At 34.2% G+C, this 22,360-nt stretch overlaps 1 protein-coding gene across 1 annotated transcript in view; it reads right to left on the bottom strand.

The window, feature by feature from the left end:
- ttc6 (tetratricopeptide repeat domain 6) overlaps positions 1–22,360 on the bottom strand; it is a 42,733-nt gene that overhangs the window by 8,864 nt on the left and 11,509 nt on the right. The window contains exons 11-26 of the mRNA XM_056476397.1: positions 20,301–20,476; positions 19,282–19,418; positions 19,036–19,205; positions 14,771–14,891; positions 14,408–14,558; positions 14,102–14,184; positions 12,460–12,536; positions 12,095–12,252; positions 10,306–10,440; positions 9,920–10,096; positions 9,673–9,813; positions 9,466–9,579; positions 9,195–9,314; positions 7,448–7,521; positions 2,962–3,172; positions 73–225 (exon numbers count right to left, since the gene is read on the bottom strand). Of these exons, the coding sequence (XP_056332372.1) occupies positions 73–225; positions 2,962–3,172; positions 7,448–7,521; positions 9,195–9,314; positions 9,466–9,579; positions 9,673–9,813; positions 9,920–10,096; positions 10,306–10,440; positions 12,095–12,252; positions 12,460–12,536; positions 14,102–14,184; positions 14,408–14,558; positions 14,771–14,891; positions 19,036–19,205; positions 19,282–19,418; positions 20,301–20,476 (2,198 nt within the window). The remainder of the gene's footprint in view (positions 1–72; positions 226–2,961; positions 3,173–7,447; positions 7,522–9,194; positions 9,315–9,465; positions 9,580–9,672; positions 9,814–9,919; positions 10,097–10,305; positions 10,441–12,094; positions 12,253–12,459; positions 12,537–14,101; positions 14,185–14,407; positions 14,559–14,770; positions 14,892–19,035; positions 19,206–19,281; positions 19,419–20,300; positions 20,477–22,360) is intronic.

Raw genomic sequence — 22,360 nt, 5'->3', positions numbered from 1 at the left:
TCTAAAAAAAATCTCAAAGATTCTAAAACAAATGAGCATCCTTATTTAACAAAAACGACAGTGTATATAAACCTCAATAGCAGTGTTTATGTCCTGAAGGGCTGCAAACTTGTTTCCCATCTGTAGACTGGTGGCAGCTCTGCCTTGATGCGCGGCCCAGCATTTAGGGTTCACCTCTACAGCCACCGTGAACTGATTCCAGGCTCTCTGGAAGAATCCCAAAACCTGCCGTAAAGGACAACATTTCGACATGGCTTAGTGGAAATCAATAGAGACTTGAGAGGCAACAGGCTGTCTGCAAGATACCGTTCCCTCTCAAGGGAAGAGAGACAGATAATGAGGGCCAGGATGAATACCAAGAGGAATCAGATATATCCTTGTTTGTTGACCTGATTTCTGTAGTTTGTCTCTGGGCTCGGGCATTAGTACTTCCACATTTATTAGAGAAAGGTTTACTTTTAAATAGAGGCTTGAACAACAAAGTCAGAGACAGTCAAAAGATACCAGACTGGTCAAACAAATGTCTCTCTTTGTGGGAAACTGAATAGAGAAGAAGTCGAGCCTAGGGAGATTTGAAGAGATTAGGGTTTTTAAGATAGGCAAGGTTAGGATTTCTAAGCACAGAATGTGTAAAACAAAATTTGTTACAAATTAAGGCTGTGCAACATGACTAGGCATTATATGGATAAAATAAGAAGTCTATCATTTCATAATATGTGCTTTCATTTATTTTGTGCTGTCACAAGATGTATTGTTTAGGCTTATTGTTTTTTAAAAAATTTATTTGAGTGCAACATTACAAGCCATTACATGGATGCAGAAAGAAACATGAATAATAGAATGGTGAGAAAAGTTACAATCTTTAAAGAACAATGTTTACATTTAGCATTTTATTTAGCAATAGTTTTTATTTTTATGCTGGACTTGTAATATTTAGTTTTCGAAAAGTGTTTTATATTTTATTAATATTTATTTTATATTTTGATCTATTATATGTCATAACTAAAATCATTTCTTTTATTATTATTATTATCTTTATATATATATATATTTTTTTTTATTATTATACATTTTTATTACTATTATTTATTTATTCATTTATTATAAATTTATTTTTATTTATTATACATTTTTATTACTATTATTTATTTATTATAACTATTTAATTTATTTATTATTATTTATTTATTATAATTATTAAATGGGAATTGTCTGTTGGTTTGATTTAATGTGTTTTGTGATTAATAGTTAAAATATCAATAAAAAGACTCAGTGGCTCAGTGGTTGCCTGTTGCCTCACAACAAGATGGTCACTGGTTCGAGTCCCGGCTGGGCCAGGAGGTGTTTCTGTGTGGAGTTTGCATGTGTTCATGTGTTGGCATGGGTTTCCTCTGGGTGCTCCGGTTTCCCCCACAGTCCAAAAAGATGTACTATAGGTAAATTGAATAAACTAAATTGACTAGTGTATGAATGTGTGTGTGTGTGTGTGTGTGTATGAGTGTTTCCCAGTACTGGGTTGCGGCTGGAAGGGCATCTGCTGTGTAAAACATATGCTGGAACAGTTGGCGGTTTATTCCGCTGTGGCAACCCACATTATTATTATTCATTCATTTTCCTTCGGCTTAGTCCTTTTATTAATCGGTGTTGCCAACGCGGAATGAACCGCCAACTTATCCAGCATATGTTTTACGCAGCGGATGCCATGCAGCCGCAACCCATGACTGGGAAATTATTATTATTATTACTATTATTATTATTACTACTACTATTAACTTTATTTTTTTTTTTTTAATTTACTCAATATTATTTTATTATTATACATTTTGTTACTATAATTTATTTATTATAATTCTTTATTTATTTATAATTCTTTATTTATTATTATTGTTAAAATGGCCATTGTCTGTTGGTTTGTTTTAATGTGTTTTGTGATTAATAGTTAAAATGTTAATAAAAAAAATTATTTATTTTATATTTCTAAATTTCAATCAAACATGTAGCCTGAAGATCTAATAAAAATGGGAAATATGATCACATATGAATAAGATTTTGTTTTTTTACATAAAAAGGTCCTTTATTTAAGTGGTCAATATTAAATAAACTATTAATGAACTGAATTTACAGAAATGGTACTATATCATGATAAGGATTTGAGACTACTTATATTGTGATATGAGATTTTTGTCATTTTCCCCAGCCCTATTAAAAACAACATTTTAATGGTTGTATTCTAGAATAGTTAATGGTGTAAATAATTTATTGATTAATTTCTTTCACATAAAATACATATTTTGATCCCACTGGTTGCCTGCTAATATTATTATTATATGTATTACAATAAAAGCCAACACTTCATAATAAAATGATTTATGAACAACATGAAATCTCAAGTGGAAACAGGTAGAATGCAAGGAGATCTCAATTTTAGACAAATCCAGAAAATTAATGGAGTGGAATTATTACTGCATCTGCCACATTTACAACAGCAACAAATGCGATTTCTAACCCGCTACCAGTATCATGCTAACATTTTCTGTTGCCAGTATGAAACCAAATCACAAATAAAATCTCTCTACTATCTCAAGTGTATCCTCTAGACAGCAAAGAGATTAAATGGAAACCAAGTAAATCTCCTGCTTCTTAGATGTTTCTCCTGAGGGGAAAAAAGTAATCTCATATGTGTCTCGTCTAAAGATTCAGAGGAAATCACAATTGTGCTCAGATTTGCCAGGATACAAAAAGTCTGCGGTCGAAATTCAAAAAACATTTCACATCAAATTCTCCCAAGAACAAATTATCCACACCCTTTATTATTTAACTTTTTTATTTCTAACAAGGTTTAGTAGAAGTATCAAACTAGATACTTAAATGAAGCACTTGGGAACCTTTCTAAACCCGTTAAGCTGTGAAAGATCAACCTGCGAGGAATAAGAAGAAGCAAGACAATTATTTTGACTCTACCTGAAAATTGTATGCCAGGCTAATGCGGGCACTCAAGCAGAGTGGATTGAGATGGAGCGCTGAGAGGAAGTCCCTCTGGGCTTGTTTCCTGGCCCGATTGTGCCCATAATCCATGAAAACATTGCCTCTACCCACAAGACAATCTTGCAAGAAGGGATCAAGTCTTGCAGCTTCACTGTAAGCATCCACAGCTTCCTGCAACTGACCGAGCCTTGATAACAGACAAAGGAAGTAGATCATCAAACTCAATGATGTGCTTGCGAAATTAGATATGTGTTTAATTATATAACTCTTTCCAAAACAATCTGTTCTAATATCTTAAAACGCTTTCCACTTTTGAAATATTAAATGACAAGCTGTGCAACACTGCCAGTGCAAACACTGAATTCACCCAAAAGATGCCATTTAAAAGAGGAGAAAACACCCACCCTGCAATTACCCCTCTTCTGTAGTGGTCTTGTGAAGAAGCATTCATCTGAGAGTGCTTCTTTAAAGAAATGAAAATGCCGGCTTACAAGGATCTGAAAACATTTTGCTCTTTTGTACTGTAAATGATAGTTCAGAGAGCAACGCGTCTTGTCAGAGCTGCTCAGATATTTCATATTATTATAGACCATGTAGCCAGATGAGACATCCTGTCTGTCATAGGCTGTTAATCTGATAAAAGCAAGATATGAATGCATTCTGGAGGCATGGTAACGTTTGAGTGTTGATCAATAAAATGAATAGACACGCTCTGAATGCACCGTTTAAATGCTGATCTGCATAATAAGTGGTACGGAAAGCATTCTATTCATGAACGTCATAGAAGGTTTTAGAATCCCATAAATAATGTAGCCCTCAGAGTGTTGTTGTTTTTCTCTCTGGTCTTTTACAGTTTTTCTCAGTCACTTTAGTACATTTCTCAGATTAGAATTGAAATTTTCAAATTGGATTACCCACAAAAGCCAGTCTCTTGCTCAAAATCCCTCAGTCAGTGTCATTGTGTACGGATAAGACAGTTTAATTACTTAGTTATGTTGTCAATACAACAGTGTACTCAGGACGGGTGTTCTGGTACCCGATTCGAATGTTATCACTCGATTGAATGGGCGATATCAGCTGATGGATATGGGCCAGTAGGCGCCTTCTGCGTTCAGAAGGCTTTTATCATCCATTCACATGGTTCATCAGCTATGCTAATAATGAAGACTCCAGATCCATATCTGTTTTTACATTACTGTGATGGTTGGGTTTAAGGTTGGGGTAGGGATAGATGTTAATAAAATACATTCAATGGAAAATTTTATAAATAATATAAATAATTATCATTAACTTCTGGCCGCAGCCGTATGTGATCTATAGCTGAATAACCATGCGGATGGATGATTATAGCCTTCTGAGCCTACTAGAAGGTGTAGAAGGCCCCTACTGGCCCATATCTATCAGCTGAAAACCACTGATAACGCCCATTCAATCGAGTGATAACATTTGAATCGGCTGGTTCTGATGTAAACTAAGATTTTTTTAATATATGTATTTTTTGCTGTATGAACTGTAATTTGTTGCCAGATCATGTCACTGTGATACAGAAAGTAAAAGACAGCACTGCATAGCACAAAAAACAAAAGTAGAAACGTGAACAATCTCCTTTGACATACACCTTCATTAGAAAAAATCAAGATTCACCTGGGAGAAATTTACCAATTGTAGACAGATTTAGAAAAAAAAAAAAAGTTTAATGAAATGTATAGAAAAGTGCTTCATGGCAAAATATTATGACAACTTGTTCAGCCATTTTGCATTTAAAGACTTGTGCCATGACGAAACAATTAAATGTTTAAATCAAAATACTGAATTTTGATCAACATGCCTTAAGCAACTGATAATGTTAGAAAACATCAGAGAATTGCACAGAATCATTTGCATGGATGCACAATAGCATTTGCAACTTGTTCAGAGGCATGAGAAACTGCTTTTTTGATGTGCACAAGTGGTAGAATTGGTAGAGATAGATAGAATTTCAATTCTGATCTGAAAAATGTACCAAAGCGACTGAGGAAAAACTGTTTTTAATAATAAAGTATGCATGTAATATATTTTTATGATGTCCCATGGAATGTCTTAAAGGTTTGGGGTCTGTAAGATCATGTACCTTTAAAGAAATTAATATTTAATTAATTAATAATTAATTAAAAGTATTAATTAATAATACTTTAGCAAAGATTGATTAAACTGATTAAAAAGTGGCATTAAAGCCATCTACACTGTAAAAAGTGATTAGTTACTTAAAGCGAGTAAACCAACTACCTTAAAAGCAACAAGTTGACTTTACAAAAATAATGTAAGTGAACCCATTGTAACTTGGAACTGTTAAGTTGAATTTTTATAATTATGCTAATTGTACTCACTTTTTAAAGTCAACTAATCCCTTTTTATAGTGTAAGACTATTTTAGTATGTCTGTTTTCAATTAATTACTGCAATTATTACAATATTACATATTTGGTGCTTCATTTAGTCTGTAAAATCTATAATTATATAATTTAAAAGACACACTGGAGTCTGGAAGAGATTATTTTAGTAACTGTCATTCTGCTAGATACAGAAAAGCTTGAAAAAAAAAACAACAAATATAATAAATGTGTATTGGAAAAAGTGACTAATTTACTTTTATTTTTTAAAAAGTGAGTAGTATTTGCATGATAATAAAAATTAAGTGAGCTTAACAGTTCCAGGTAAAATGGGTTCATTCATTCATTTTCTTTTCGGCTTAGTCCCTTTATTAATCAGGGGTCACCACAGCGAAATGAACCGCCAACTTATCCAGCACATGTTTTACACAGCGGATGCCCTTCCAGCTGCAACCCATCTCTGGGAATACAATGGGTTTTCTTACATTATTTTTGTGAAGTCACCTTAATTCTTTTAAGGTTTAAGGTTTACTCGCTTTAAGTAACTAATCACTTTTTACAGTGTATAAAGCTACAGATTTCACGTTTGAACTTTATTTTCATCATAAACTTGAAAAAGGATTTTCAGCAAAAAAAAAAAAAAACATTGCTATCAACAACAAATGTTTCTTGAGTAGCAAATTGAACAAATGATTTCTTAAGAATCATGTGATATTGATCATGAGATTTAAAACAATGAGATTTATTAAAACAATCAAATTTTAATAACATTATACAGTATTACTGTTTCTAATCTGTTTAATCAAATAAATGCATCCTTGGTAAACTGTAAAAAAATATATGCTGGGTTCCACAAATTCTTCATGTTGTCCCAACACAAATTGATTAACTTAATCGTTTTTATGTTGAAATAAAAGTTTTATATTCAAATTTATTATGATTGAACATAAAACAATTAAATTATCCCCCAAAAAATTAAGAATTGTGTTGTTTCAACTCTAAAGTTGTTTAAACTAAAAGTTATTTTTGAGTGTAACCATTAATTTTCAAAACCATATAAAACAAAAATCTTTTGAAAATGTTAAAATGTACATTAATTTACAAGGGACATTTTTATTCTGTAGAACAGTGGGTCCCAACAAGGGGGTCCCTGCCCATAAGGGGGACTAAGCAAGCTCTGTGGGGGGTTGCGTCATATTTTAAAACATTTTTAGCAAGGGACAATTAGGAGAATGATCATGCTGCCTTTGTTCATTTTATCCTCTGGCTGCTCAAAAAAAATGGGCAAATTTGTAATTCGTCCTCCACAAAAAAAGAGTTTCACTGATTCATCTTCAATTGGCAAGGTGTAGCCAATACAAATGGCCTACTGATGTTTTGCTTTTATATTTTACATTAGGCTATTATTTGAGCATGAACATATGTAGATATAGTAATAAACATACTGTTTGTTTGAAAACAACCTAGTTTTGTCACACCTACTGCAAACTTATATGAGCGATAATATCCATAAATGTGAAAGGAGGGAGGCCTTACAATATTTTCCGTGGGAAAAGGGGGTCTCCAAAAAAATGTACCAAAAAAAAAGGTTGGGAACCACTGCCTTATAAATATATATTTTTCACATGCTTTTTCTGCCTTAGAATATATATTTATTTTTTACATCTCAATTTCCTCTACAATTTTGTGTTATTTAAATTGTTCTTATTACTAACATCAATATTTTGTAGTTAAACATGATAAACTCTACCTCAAAAGGGCTACACTTCATGACCTCATACAGATCGATACAACAGCATATTGATCACCTACTTTCTGTAGCACACTCAAAATTTCCCCATAAACAGCACTTCTCTGATTGTTTAGTGCTCTTAAATTCCAGTGATGAAAAGCAAATGAACAGCCATGATTGAGACTCAGAAGGCTAAAACCTTGATTTTTCATTTGAAACACAATAGAGATTTACCATGCTGTGGGGCAGATATTATAAACTGACTGCCGCTGTTGGCAGAAAATTGTTCTCGATTAAGTTGGCCAATTTCGCACTGTGAAACGGTCAATCACATTCCACAATAACTCAAAATAAATGCACACCTGTGGTGAATAACTCCAAGTGCATGGTAAATTATTACATCTGCTGGCCGCTTCTGTGCTGCAGCCTTTAAATCCTGCAACAAAACACAGTAATTTTCATGCACAAACATATTATGATACAATAAAATATATAATGAAGCCATTGAATTTAAAATACACAAAAATCCATTCAGAATCAGAAAGAGCTTTATTGTCAGGTATGTTTACGCACACGAGGAATTTGTTTTTATGACAGACGTTTTCACAGTGCAACAGAATGACAGTGACAAACACACAGATAGTAAAGGAATAACAAAACAAAAATATATCCTATTTGACAAATGTATGTAAAGTATATTAACTATACACAATTTTATAGCTATATTGATTCTAATTGATTCATATTTAATGATTATTCTGATAATCAAATCAATTCTGTTTTTTTTTTCATTACAAAGCTTTTTATATACAAGTACAAATTGTATATGAAAAAATACACTCACCGATCACTTTTTTAGGTACACCTGTTCCACTGCTCGTTAACGCAAATTTCTAATCATCCAGTTACATGGCGGCAACTCAATGCATTAAAGCATGTAGACATGGTCAAGACGATCTGCTGCAGTTCAAACAGAGTATCAGAATGGGGAAGAAAGGGGATTTAAGTGACTTTGAATGTGGCATGGTTGTTGATGCCAGACGGGCTTGTCTGAGTATTTCAGAAACTGCTGATGTACTGAGATTTTGATGCACAACCATTTCTAGGGTTTACAGAGAACGGTCCAAAATAGAGTAAATATCCAGTGAGCAGCAGTTCTGTGGGTGCAAAGGCTTTATTGATGCCAGAGGTCAGAGGAGAATGGCCAGACTGGTTCCAGCTGATAGAATGGCAACAGTAACTCAAATAACCACTCGTTACCACCAAGGTCTGCAGAAGAGCATCTCTGAACACACTCCTGTCAGCTAAGAACAGGAAACTGAGGCTACAATGCGCACAGGCCAAAATTGGACAATAGAAGATTGGAAAAACGTTGCTTGGCCTGATGAGTCTTGATTTCTGCTGTGACATTCAGATGGTAGGGTCAGAATTGGGCGTCAACAACATGAAAGCATGGATCCATCCTGCCTTGTATCAACGGTTCGTGCTGGTGGTGGTGGTGTAATGGTGTGGGGGATATTTTCTTGTCACACTTTGGGCCCATTATTACCAATTGAGCATCGTGTCAAAGCCACAGCCTACCTGAGTATTGTTGACCATGTCCATCCCTTTATGACCACAGTGTAGCCATCTTCTGATGGCTAGTTCAGGCAGGATAATGCACCATGTCATAAAGCGTGAATCATCTCAGACTGGTTTCTTGTACAGGACAATGAGTTCACTGTACTCAAATGGCATCCACAGTCACCAGATCTCAATCCAATAGAGCACCTTTGGGCGGTGGTGGAACAGGAGATATGCATAATTGACATGCAGTCGACAAATCTGCAGCAACTGCGTGATGTTAACATGTCAATATGGGCCAAAATCTCTGAGGAATATTTCCAGTACCTTGTTGAATTTATGCCATCAAGGATTAATGCAGTTGTGAAGGAAAAATGGGGTCCAACCCAGTACTAGTAATACCTATTGAAGAGGTCGGTGAGTGTATGTTGCAAATGGTATTTGATAATCGCTTTGAAAACTACAGAAATAACCCAAAGCAGGATGAATTTGCTTTTAAATACCTTGAAAAAAATTTTATATTCTTATTTTATATCTCTGGCTTACCTGAAGGGCACTGCTGTAGTCATTTAGCTCCACATAGAGCAGGCCACGATTTATCAAGACTTTCAGTTCAAGCTCTGTCTTACAGCCCAGGAGCAGCGTCACGCTGTAGTCTCTCAGAGCCTTGAAGATAAAAGAGAAATAATGCGGAGGAAGAGAACAAGCATGCATTAAAATGCAAATGCAGAAGCACAATTGTGATGAAAAGATATCCTGATTTGTATAATTTTCTGTATATATGATCCTGCATACACTGCTGTATGCAAAACCTCACCATCTCATAATGTTGCAGTTCATGAAAACATATGCCACGGTTGTAGTAAGCGAATGAACATGCAGGGTCGATTTGGACTGCCATTGTTAGATCCTCCACTGCGCTCTTGTATGCCTAAAACATGATGATAAACATACATCATTTCTCAGAGAGCATCAGCCTCAAGTGTGCGATAATTATGCTCAAAATTGTGCTATTTTTACTAACTTTCAAATAGAATTTAAGAGCCCCTTTATACAAGTGTGCTCTGAGGCTCTTAGGCTGGATCCTGATAGCCTCATTACAGTCGAGTATGGCCTTTGCATGTCGTCCTTCAGCCCCATAAAGGGCAGCTCGGCTTAGATGCACCTTGGGAAAAAAAAAAATAAAAAAAAAATCATTTTTAAATCTGAAACCTGGAATATGGAATAAATAATTTCATTCAGAGTGTACCTGATCCAGCATCAGGGTGTACCTGATAGAGCTTGGGGTTGATTTTGAGTGCTCTATTAAAGTCTTGCACGCCTGTGGAGTCTTGTAAATGAATGCGACACAGGCCTCGCTGATGGTGAGCCTCGGCATGGTCTGGATTCAAGCTCACAGTGCTGTTAAAAGCATTCAAAGCCTGAAGGAGGAGAGAATCTTCACTCTCCTATATTAAAAAAAAAAGGTGATGATAGAGCAGTGACAGATGTGGCCGCGTTTCCATCTGCTTCCTTTTTTTAATTATCACATCTTGAGAATCTGTTAAAATGCTACATTTAATTTATGAATCACACATAACAGTCATGAATCAATATTTTTTTGGTGTTATGATATTAAATTTAACTTCATTTAATTTACTGTCATTTAATTTATTACCTGAAACAAAAGTCTTTGCGTCATGTAGCACACACCGATTAGATAGAAGACCTCAGCAGCTTCTTTTGTAGGACTGAGTTTAGCTTTATTGGTACCCAGAATGGACAAGGTCTTTTTGAAAGTTTCCACTGCTTCCTGTGTTTGACAGTATAAAACCTTAAATATTTGCAGCATTGATCAGGGTTCATACACATTTTTACTACCAAAATTCCAAGACTTTACCATGGCTTTCAGGTTAAAAATCAGGATCTAATGTTTGATGTAATGTCTATGTATACGATGTAAATAATAAGAAAAAAATGCACATTTAATGAATCATTAATTAATGATGTAATGAATTTTTGACAGCATATCAAAAAATGTGACAATCTGTGTCTATATTTATTTATATATCAGTAAAACTTAATTAGATAATGCTTACACAGCACTAATAGTAAATAAGTAAAGAAAAGACAACTGAACCTACTTGAGCATAACTTTTAAACAACAAATAGCCTAATAATGAGAGAAAATTACTGAAAACAAATGATAGAACTGAAAAATAATACTTTTGCTTTGACAATTATGTGCTTTCATCGAAAGTGATGGTCGCTGCAATCAAGGTATGTTCTATAAGTTCATACATTGCCTTGGTAGAGTCAAAATAAATGCCTCTTTTTTTAATTTTCTTTTTCTACTCTATAATTGAACAATATTCAAACATTTTGTATGGTTGCATAGAGAGCTTAACATGCTGCAATTTAAGAAAACCAAAAACACCAGCGAATTAAGAAAAGATCTTCATCCGTTTAATAGCACACATGCTATAAATCCTCACAACGCATACACATTTAAAAAATGCACTGCATTTTCTCACAACACAAACAATTTACGAAAACGTGTTGCATTTTCTCACAACACTTGCAAAAAGAACGGAACAGAACAGAAATGTTTCAAGAGAACCCAAAAATGTGAAAATGCAGCACGTTTTTTAAAAATGTGCTTTGAGTTGAGGAATTGCAGCATGTGTGCTGTCAACTGAATGATGATCTTTTCTCAATTTGCTGGCGTTTTTTGTAATCACATGTGTTTTCTTAAATTGCAGCACGTTAAGCTCTCCCGCTGACTGTATTTTTGTGCTTGTCTTGCACTTTACACTACTTATGGCCTATGATGTTGCAAAATGTAAAGAAATTCTTGAGGTGATTTGCATCCTGCATATCCTTGTGTGGATTTTTCTTACTACTGCAACTTTCAGACAAATAAAGTCATTATTAAAATAAATAATGTTTGTAGAAAATAATATAAAATTAAGAATTTATCACTGACACTAAGAGTTTAGAAAAAAAAAAACATTTCTATACGCTGCAGTTTTTTAACCTCATATTAGGGAGTTATGAAAACATGAACCATGGTTTCCACAAAAATATGAACAAGCTTTCAACTGATAAGAACAAAAAATGGTCCTTGAGCAGCAAATCAGCATATAAAAGTCATTTAGTGGAAGATCATGTCACATTTACTCAAATAGCAAGACTGAAATAAATGCAGTTTTTGACAGGTTGCATATTAAAATAGAAACCAATCATTTTAAATTGACACTCTATTCAAATTTTTAAAAAATCTGTATACTATATTAACTGTAAACATAACTTTAATGCATCTTTTAGATTATTACTTTTGTGTACTTCTACTACTGTACAACAGTAAATCAATAATGTGTGCTAGTGACTTTGGAGAAGTTTTCAGTTTTGCAGGCTTAGTTCTGCCAGACAGAGCTTGACTTATAGACACAGGGTCTCGGACTCACTGTAAACCTGTGTTCCTTCATCAGTGTCCTCCCGAGAAGAATGAGGTTTGGAGGAGAAGGCTGTGTATCGACCGCTTCCTCCAGACAGACGATGGCATTGGCATCATTCCCCAGGAACGACTGGATAACAGCTTGCTGGACCGCTGATAAACCCAGAGCTGCGACGCAAAGCAGGAGAGCTTTACAGCTTGGTCTAGTAGTTGTTATGGCAACATAAAGCACATTTTCCAGTTGGGCCAGGTGGACAAACAAGATTTAATGACGATCATTAAAAGATGGGCAGCAATAAGAGCTGAGGTATTTCAAGAGCTAAATGTATGCCTGCAATTTTCTGTAGGGCGTAATGAACTTTGTATGATCATTACCTGTTTTCATTTCTGCTGCATACCGTATGCAGAGGGCAGCCAGGTCAAAACGTTTCATTTCGTAGAAAAACTTCCCTCTAAAAAAGGATAAAACATTCTTTATATCAGATATTCACAAGTTAAAAACATGAAAAGTGACTGTGCACTGGCATAAGGTCTTATTGATCATGTCTTCATTTATACTGCATATGGTTATATTGTGTCTTTACTTACAGTTTGGCATACAGTTTATATAAACAGAGTTTATTTTCTATTTACATACCCCTTGCACAATAGGCAACATGATGATAATGGGGGCTGGGTAGATACAGTTGCAGTCAGCATTATTAGCCCTCCTGATTCATTAGCCCCCCTGTATATTTTTCCAATTTCTGTTGAATGGAAAGATTTTTTTTCTGTGGAATGGAACACATTTCTAAACATAATAGTTTTAATAACTAATTTCTAATAACTGATTTATTTTATCTTTGCCATGATGACAGTAAATAATATTTTACTAGATCTTTTTCAAGATAACAGTAGCTTAAATTTAGCTTAAAGTGACATTTAAAGGCTGGTTTGTTCTGTAGACAATCGTAAAAAATATATTGCTTAAGGGGGTTAAAAATATTGACCTTAAAATTATTTTAAAAAAGTAAAAAAAAATGTTTTTATTGTAGCCAAAATAAAAAAAAGACTTTCTCCAGAAGAAAAAAGATATTAGGAAATACTGTGAAAAGTTCTTTGCTCTGTTAAACATAATTTGGGAAATATTTGAAAAAGAAAAAAATCATAGGAAGGCTAATAATTTTGACTTTAACTGTATGTTTTGTGTAGTGTCTAAAATGTATACGCAAAACAACTATTATGTGAAATAGCTTAATTGGGCAGTACTAATTAAATATGAAAATGCAAGTTTCATGATCCCTCTAAATTTGGTAAACTGACAAAAATTTTGTCGGCGGCGGTGGTTATTGCACCTTTATATATCCCAACTGCATTGTGGGGGTTCTGAGTTCAAATGCCAACTTGCTGACTTTCACGATCACATCCCCCCACTCTCTCTCCCACTTTACTTCCTTTAAATATACTTTCCTATCATAATAAAAGCAAAATACTAAAAACAAATCTTTTTAAAAATTACAAAAAGTCTTATGAAAGAAACTGTTATGCATATGAAATGCATATTTGAAAACAGCTGCAAATGTCAGCCGAATAAGAACACTGGAGGTGTTATTCCTCCAAAAACATTTTCCAAACAATTGTATGCCCAAATCACCTCATGGGGCAACATGGTGGCTCAGCAGTTAGCACTGTCGCCTTATAGCAAGAAGGCCGCTGGTTCGAGTAGCGGCAGGATCAGTTGGCATTTCTGTGTGGAGTTTGCATGTTCTCCCCGTGTTGGCGTGGGTTTTTCTTCGGGTGCTTCAGTTTCCCCCACAGTCCAAAAACATGCGCTATAGGTGAATTGATTAAAATAAATTGATCGTAGTGTATGTGTGTGCATGTGAGAGTGTATGGTTGTTTCCCAGTACTGAGTTGCAGCTGGAAGGCCATCTAAAAATCGTAAAAAATACGCTGGATAAGTTGGCAGTTCATTCCGCTGTGGCGACCCCTGATCAATAAAGGGACTAAGCCGAAGGAAAATGAATGAATGAATCACCTCATGATGTACAGATCATAAGCATCTGGCTTTAAATGTATGGCTCGAGCCAAATCTTTCACAGCTCTGCTCAGATTATTCACCTGTGAGAAACACAATTTTAATATAATTTAATTAAAATAATAATTGAAGGTAACCAAAGATCCCAAATGAACATTATACAGTACATATAGATAAAAATACAGTTAATACAGCCACATAAAAAAAATACATTATCTTTATAAAAGCAATAACTAATGAAATACTATAGAATCAGTTACAATCAGTTAATCCTTTTTTCATCTTATCATCCATACATCTCCTTACATTATAAAAGGCTCTGGCCCGGCATACGTAGGCTTTAACATAGGTGGGATTTGCTTTCAGCGCATTATTAAACCTTCTGATAGCTTCATAATGTCTGTCCATCTTCAACATACAGATCAGTCCCAAACTGACATGAGCAACAGCTGCAGATCTGAAAAGAAATGATTACTCATTATATAAAATATATCTTATATATAGCTCACAGTCAATTTTTATCAAGACAAAACCTTTTGAAAAGTGACTTTCAAAGAGTTTCAAGCTTCAGTAAACATTTCATCAACAATGGCCTGCCTTTGGTGCACTCGTGTGACAAAAGAAAATGAAGGTCTTTTCGTCACAGAGTGCAGGGGGCTGGGATGTCACCTGTCAAGTTTGATCACGGCTTCAAAGTCAGCTATAGCCTGCTGCCAGTGCCGGAGCGCCACGTAGACCATACCGCGATGCAGGAACGCACTCCAGTTTTCTGCACTGTCATTGATGAGAACTAAAACATACGAACAGACAAAGCATGGCTAATGACATGATCTGGCCCCGAAAGCTATGATTTTATTTCTCAGCACAAAGTTCTGGCATATAGTGCCTATTATTTCATTCATTTTCAAAGTGTCTGCCAGCATTTTTCAATGTAGTTATTTTAATACAGTTGTTGAGAGTGTTGTACAGCTCTATGCATTTTGTTCATTAATAAAGGAATTTCTGGGTTACATTTTTTTTTTTAATTCTTTATTAATTCAGAGAGAAAAGTAACTGATTATGTAACTTGCATTACACATTCTGAATTCAACTGGGAGGTGTGCGATTACAGACAGCAATACAGCATAGAACCCTACTTTTAACAGCTACAAAGTAAGTTAAGTGGGTTAAGCACGTTTTTCTGAACACATCATCATTTTTTTTAAGAAAACATTCCATCATTATGTCTACCTACAGTACCCCATTCTACCTGCTGTTTTGAAGATTATAGAATGAGTGCAGGAATGTGAATGAATAGTTTTGCTAAATCGATTCAAAAGAGTTGAGTCAGCTGGATGAATCAATATACCCAAAATCCCTTTTCATGCAGCAGTTGATCCGGTAACAAAAAAGGAATCGAGTTTGAAATAACTAAAATACATTATATAATATGTAATGAACATTATTACATTTAATTTAACTTTATATTCAATTGATAATCATTTGTAAACTGAATTGAATCATTTCCCAGTACTGATTTGCAGGCTGGAAAGGCATCCGCTGCGTGAAACACATGCTGGAATAGTTGAATGGTGATAAATAAAGGTACTAAGCTGAAGGAAAATGAATGAATGGATGAATTGAATCAAAAATGTTCCTAATTTTGCTAAACTGAAAGTTTTCAGCAAGTAAATAGTTTGCTCCAATATTTAATATGCACTCATTTAAGAGGAAGAGAAGAAACTTCCTAGTGGAGAACAGAAACTACAAGAAGGTACAATTTTGCATTCCCATTTGTTCTAACAGCAAAAACCAAAATACCATTTAAATATTTTTCATGAGTGATTTGACATTGCTCAAATGAAAGAAATATTTCAAATTTCCTCAGTCATTAAAAAAAATACACTCATGCAGAAAGTGTTAACTCAATTTTTGAAGCAATTAAGCAATAATTAATCCAAAAATGTAATTCTGTCATCATCAAACCCACATTCTTCAAAATATGATCTTCTGTCAGGAGCAGAAGAAAGAAACTTATTTTTATTCATTCAGGTTAGTTTCAATGCCAAGGTATCAAAGTATGATACTAAAAATAATTGCTTGATAAATACTGTTAATAACTGAGAAAATGCCATCAGCGCAATCTGTGAAATTAATCCCTTTCTTTCTACAATTCAGAAGATGGTGTTGATAACTTGCCTTAGTACATTTTCTGCTGAGTACTTTCTGCAAGCTACATGGCACAAAAATAGGCTCAATACTGAAGCTCTGTTCACGCCTACACGCCTGTTACACAGCCCCGCAGTGCTTAGGTGGGCAGTGTCAAACTCTTCTGTACTGATAAAGATGTTCAGTTTGCAGCAGACAACACTGACAAAATATTCCAGCAGGCTTTAGAGATCAAAACATCTGATCACAGCAGCCAAAACCATGCGAGATAAGACTGGATGGATCTGATTTGATCTGCTGTCTGAGTAGTGATATTAACATACTCATATGACCTGATTTAACATACGCCACTGTCTGTGATGGGATGTTATGTGTGGCCCCACTGATCCTGCTTAATTATGTCCAAAATTCTTCTTTTAAAAATTTACATTAAAGACATGGAAAACAGGATTTCCTTCACCAGACTTTTTATGAAATCATAAATGGGTCATTTAGTAATTTGAATGTGTATGACACCACAATTACGATCACACTGACATCTAACTTTCCATATTTGGCCATTGTCACCTTGTCACAAGATTTTCAGTACAGTGAGAGCTACAAAATAAATTTTAATGGCACAGCTCAAACAATCTGAGCATAGCTTCAGGCATTTTATGATATATTTTATAATACATCTCATTTAAAGCTTCAATATTAAACAAAGATTATACTGTATATTGGTACCTATGTCAATATAACAACCTTTCAATTGGTCAAAAAGCTCTTTAGATAATTTAAACATTATCAATATTAAGAAAATTGTTATTTTAAGAGCTATTCACTAAGGTTCTTTGGGGAAGTTCTTCTGCAACATCACTGCAGAAAGATTTTTGGGCCTTGTGTTTTTAAATGTACAGTTCACCCAAACAAGAAGATTTACCCAAATTTACTACATACTTATCTTTAAAGGTGCTGTATGTAAGTTTTTGACTTCTCCAAAGCATAAAAATACCATAATATATTTGCAGATATTTAAGATGCTAAGTGAACATTCTTGTTTATCTGAAAAACAATGCTAGAGTGAGTTATTCTGCTTTGAACATGTGTGTTCCATGTCGGAACATCTGTCTTTGTTTTGGTCTCTTTAACCTGCCCAGTGCCAGTTTAGCCAATTATAATTCAGCACCCTGGGTTGCCTTGGTGGAAAACCGCATATTTCATTCATTTAGTCAAGAAGGCTCTCAAAGTATGCGTCTGCGACCGAAATGCGACCGCCGGTGGTCAGTAGCAGACTTCGAAATGAGACGCAGATTCAGAGTTCAAAATGAGGTGGTTATTAATAAACAAATAATAAAAATATTATGAACACAAATATTAGGTGAGCAGGTTAAATTGTAACCCAGTGTATTAGCAACACACTACATGACAAAATTTTGTTAAGCAATTTCACTGTTTGCACCAGACAAAACACGACAGAAATTTTAAAATCTGCTTCAGTAGTTTGGCAATAAATGTCATGTAAAATGGCATTCAAACTCACATTATTAGTATTTAACACTGAATAAAGCACATGAGGTGTACCTGAGGTGATCTTTGTCAAAGTTTTCTGTTATATAAGCATTTATATATTGCATATATTAAATTTGCAGTGAAGCCGTTTCTAAAGTATAAATTTCAGGTGTTGGTTTGAACAAAAACTCCTTTTAATATGGAAAACAGTCCTTCTATCGCGTGCAGTTGCTTTTATTTAGAACATGGTTAAATCAGCCTTTAGGCTTGATAGTCAGACTCGCTCTTGTTGATGTCGTCAATCTGGCAACCTGTACTTGCATGTGTTTTGAACCAGGAGTGCAATACCTAGTTCAACCACTGGGTGTCAAACTTATATCCTGCACCTTTAAGTGATTCCAAACTTTTATGAGTATCTTTTTTTCTGTTGAACACCAAAGAAGATATTTTAAAGGATGTTGGAAACTGTTAACTATTGACTTCCATAGTAGAACAAAAAAATACTATACTATACTTTGAAAATAACATTTTTCAAAATATCTTCTTTTGTGTTCAACAGAAAGGAAAGAAAAACATGCTTGTGACAAGTGAAAGGTGAGTAATTATCCTTTTGTTTACACCACAACAATGTAGCAAAATGTTTCACCTTCGCGTTTTAAAAAGTTTTGCATTTACACAACAACAGTTTTATAATGATCTGCATTTATGCATCTGCAAAAATGGCCAAAAACCTTGTATAGCATATACTGGGCCAGTATTTGACACTGTCACCTTGTTAGTCAACAGTACTTTTAAATCATGACGTGCTGTCAGTGGCAACTGCGCTCTTGTGTAATTTAATTTGCATATCGTTTTTAGTTTTCTGCATTCTCAGTCTAAAAATGCTGCTGTGGTGTTAAAGAACAGGCAAAATGCATGAAAATTTTCGAGTTTTTGGCTGAAAACGTCGTGTAAATGTGCCTCTAAGAGTCTAAGAGAGACACATACAGTGTAAAATAACTGCAGTCCTTTTTTTGGAGAAAACATGTCATCTTGTTCGTGTCTAGAAGAGATTACTGACATACTGAAAAGATTTTTTTCACATTCCTGAAAATGTGTAACTTGCAAATTAACTGCTGAACAACCGTGACTGAACCATCTGTAATACTGCCTCTCATTCAGCGTTTCTGACAGAAAATGTCAAACTTCAACATTTAAAGGCTCAACGGGCATCAGGTCCTTAAAATGTGAGCAAGGTTGCTTTATAAAGAGAAATTAAGCATTTTCATGTGTTATTTCAAGCATGTGTGTGTTACCAGATGTGCTGAGATCTCTTAAGGCCAAATGAGGCATTATCTCCCTCAGCAGACAGCCTCTATGGTAAAAAGCCAACCAATCAGCAGGATTCAAGTGCAAAGCCAGAGAAAGGTCCTCGACAGACTTCTCAAAATGACCCATCTTGGAATAGATTCTCCCTCTGTATGTTCTGCAGCAAAAAAAATAAATTACATTTTATGATAGTGGATTAAGCATGCTAATGCAATGATCAGAACAATGCTGACCTGGCTATAGCATTTTCAGGTTCTTGCTTTAGCAGTAATGAAAAGTCTTCGAGAGCCATTGTCCATTTGGAGCTGTTAAAGTGATGTATTCCATGGATCATCATTGCATCTGTCCTTCTTGAGTCAATGGTGAAGGTCTGGTGGTCAAAAAGGATTTATTTCAAAGTCTTTTATTTATATTTGGAAAAAAAGTGACTAATTTCTAAAATCAGTATTTTCATCACTCATTTGTAAACTCAAACAGAACTTATATTTAAATTTAGAACAAACTATATGTCTGCAAACTGCAATCTGCTTAGATAAGCTTTGAAAAGCTGACTATTTCTGTCTACAAAACAAATACAAGCCAAATATAGCTGTTAAAGTGTGAAATAATAACATGAACACTAATTCAGGAAGCCTTTGTAAAGTGCCTGCAACACAAAAAAATGAACATGGTTTTTATGCCAAAAATAGTTTGTTTATTTTTTAAAAGCATTTTCTACCCTCTCTCTGACCCTTAGAATCAACGAACCATTAAGTGGCATGTTTCATGCTTTTGAGGAACATTTTCACGTGTGAAATGAGAAGCTGCACTTTGCTGTTCTTTTGCCCAGGATGATTTTACCTCTCTCATCCCTCAATAACAGCCTTTTCGCAAAACCTGACAGGTTCACAAAACAATTCATGCTGAAGCGTGCTGCTCAAAAAATATCTGACTGTAAAAAGGGAGTCAGGAACAATTCTTTATCACTCTTATGTGAGGTATTTTCTGAGGTTGGAAATGATTTTATTTGTGTTTATTATAATAACAACAACAACAGTAATAATAATAATAATAATAATAATAATAATAATAATAATAATAAACTGTAATTGTACAACACCTATCATATGTAAACTGCAGCTCAAAGTGGAAGAGGAAAATGACGCTCTTTTCTTTCTAGACATGCAAAACTATTTAATTGTATTTGTTTTTTATTATTATTATTATTATTATTATTATAATTATTATTATTATATTGTTTTATAGGGCTCACCTTGGCATAGCCTTCCATGGCCAGCAGAATCTCGCCCATCTTGTCATACATCTTTGCCCTCTTAAAGTAGATCTCTGCATCATCTGGCTTGACTTTGATGGCTTGGGTGTAGCTGAATAGAGCCAATGTGGTTTCCCCTCTTTGTTTGTAGATTTCTGCTCTAGACATGAAGGCGTCTGGAACACAATTGGCATCAGTCAGGAGTTTCTACACTTTGCTCTGAAGAATGTTTTGTGCACCAAAAAAATAATATTTTACTTTTAAAATTAGCATTTATGTCCTCTCACTGGCCTTTATAGTTAACCGGCTGTTTGCTGTTGCAATTGTACATTTAAGGCCAGAGCAAGACTGACAAATACTAGTCATTTACAGTATGTCATAACACTTATTTATATTACCATATTGGATGTCACATGGATATCACACCATAAGATATATTTACGCTTTCAGTTTTTATTTTGGTTTTATGTAACTTGTTTTTATTTATTAATTTTTTTGTTTGACTATTTAAGTTTTGAATTTAAAATAAAAAAATACATTTGTATTTATTTAATTAGTCTTTTTTTTTTTATATTTTTGAGTTATCAGCTTAAACTTATTAGCATTTATATTTTTATTTATTTCCAGTGGTGTAAAGTAACAAATTACAAATACTCAAACTACTCTAAGTGGTTTTTCTCAGAAATTGTAATTTACTAAGTAGTTTTAAAAACGTGTACTTTTACTTCCCCTTGAGTACATTTTTAGTGCAGTATCGGCACTTTTTACTCCACTATTTTCCTTCAACCTGCAGTCAATACTTTATATTTTCTTGTCTATGCGGGTTAGAAAAATCAGTCCTGTGATTCCTGTCCAATCAAATCGCACATAGAATGTAAATCGCATCATAATGGACTACCTCAAGACATGGATGATTTATAATGGCAGCAAACTGTTTGTAATCATTAAAAGTGTTTAAGAAGATCGTCACATGCAATGACCCAGAGACTTAGATTATGATGCATAATTTTAGATGCATGTCACTGATCAGAAGTTGACATATGTCTACTGTATGATGACCGAAATGGCCTTAAACACCCAGCAGGCACAGGATGTCAACATGACGTCAATCAACCAAATATCAACATTTAATGATGTTACAGCCTGATGTTGTGTGGAAGTTACCACTATGATGTCAATAAAATGTTGGATTTTGGTTGCCATACCTTACGAATAAATGTTAGTATTTGAAGTCAATATGACGCTGGATTAAGATGTTTGCTCAACATTGGATTTTGGTCACTTTACAACATAACCTAAAATCAAAAAATATCAACGTCATTTCATGTTGTTATTGGACGTCAAAATAAGGTTGTCCTTAGACGCTGGCTAGACATTGAATTTTGGTCACATGATATTGCAACCTAAATCTAACCTAATATTAACGTTTTATGACCTCGTGTGCCTGCTTGGCAATAACTAAAAGCACTACAGAATGTTACGCTTACACACATCCACAAATTACATGTAAATGTATCAGCTTTTTACAGCACAATACTCACAACTCTTGAGTACTTTTGAATGGTCTACTTTTTACTCATATTTTGAGTAATATTTACAAAAGATAGCTTTATTCTTCTTGCACTACATTATTAGGCAAGTAATGGCACTTTTACTTGAGTATGATTTTTCAGTACTTTTTCCACCACTGTTTATTTCTAAGTTTTTTTTTTTTATTTAATGTTTAGGTAATGGTAACCTTTAGCCATGACGTTAATTATAATCAGAATAGAGTTATATATAGTTAAAACTATAATGCCTAGTTTTTTGTTTAATGTTTAGGTAATGGTATATTATATACTAGTATACTTATATAAAAAGATATTGTATAAGTCACTTAGCAAGTACATGTCCATTTAGTTGTCTAATACTCTATTGATAATCAGTATGCATTTGCAAAGTTACTTAGTCAATAAAACTTTAAAAGGGATGATCACATAAAGTATAGCGTATTTCGTAATATAGCTTCATTTCAATTGATTAAAAATTCTGAATAACTTACAGTATAATGCTGTGTTGAT

Source organism: Danio aesculapii, chromosome 17, assembly GCF_903798145.1.
Source record: "Danio aesculapii chromosome 17, fDanAes4.1, whole genome shotgun sequence".
NCBI classification, from domain to species: domain Eukaryota; kingdom Metazoa; phylum Chordata; class Actinopteri; order Cypriniformes; family Danionidae; genus Danio; species Danio aesculapii.
Note: the sequence above shows the minus strand (reverse complement) of the source record. Positions and strands in the feature narration are given on the sequence as shown.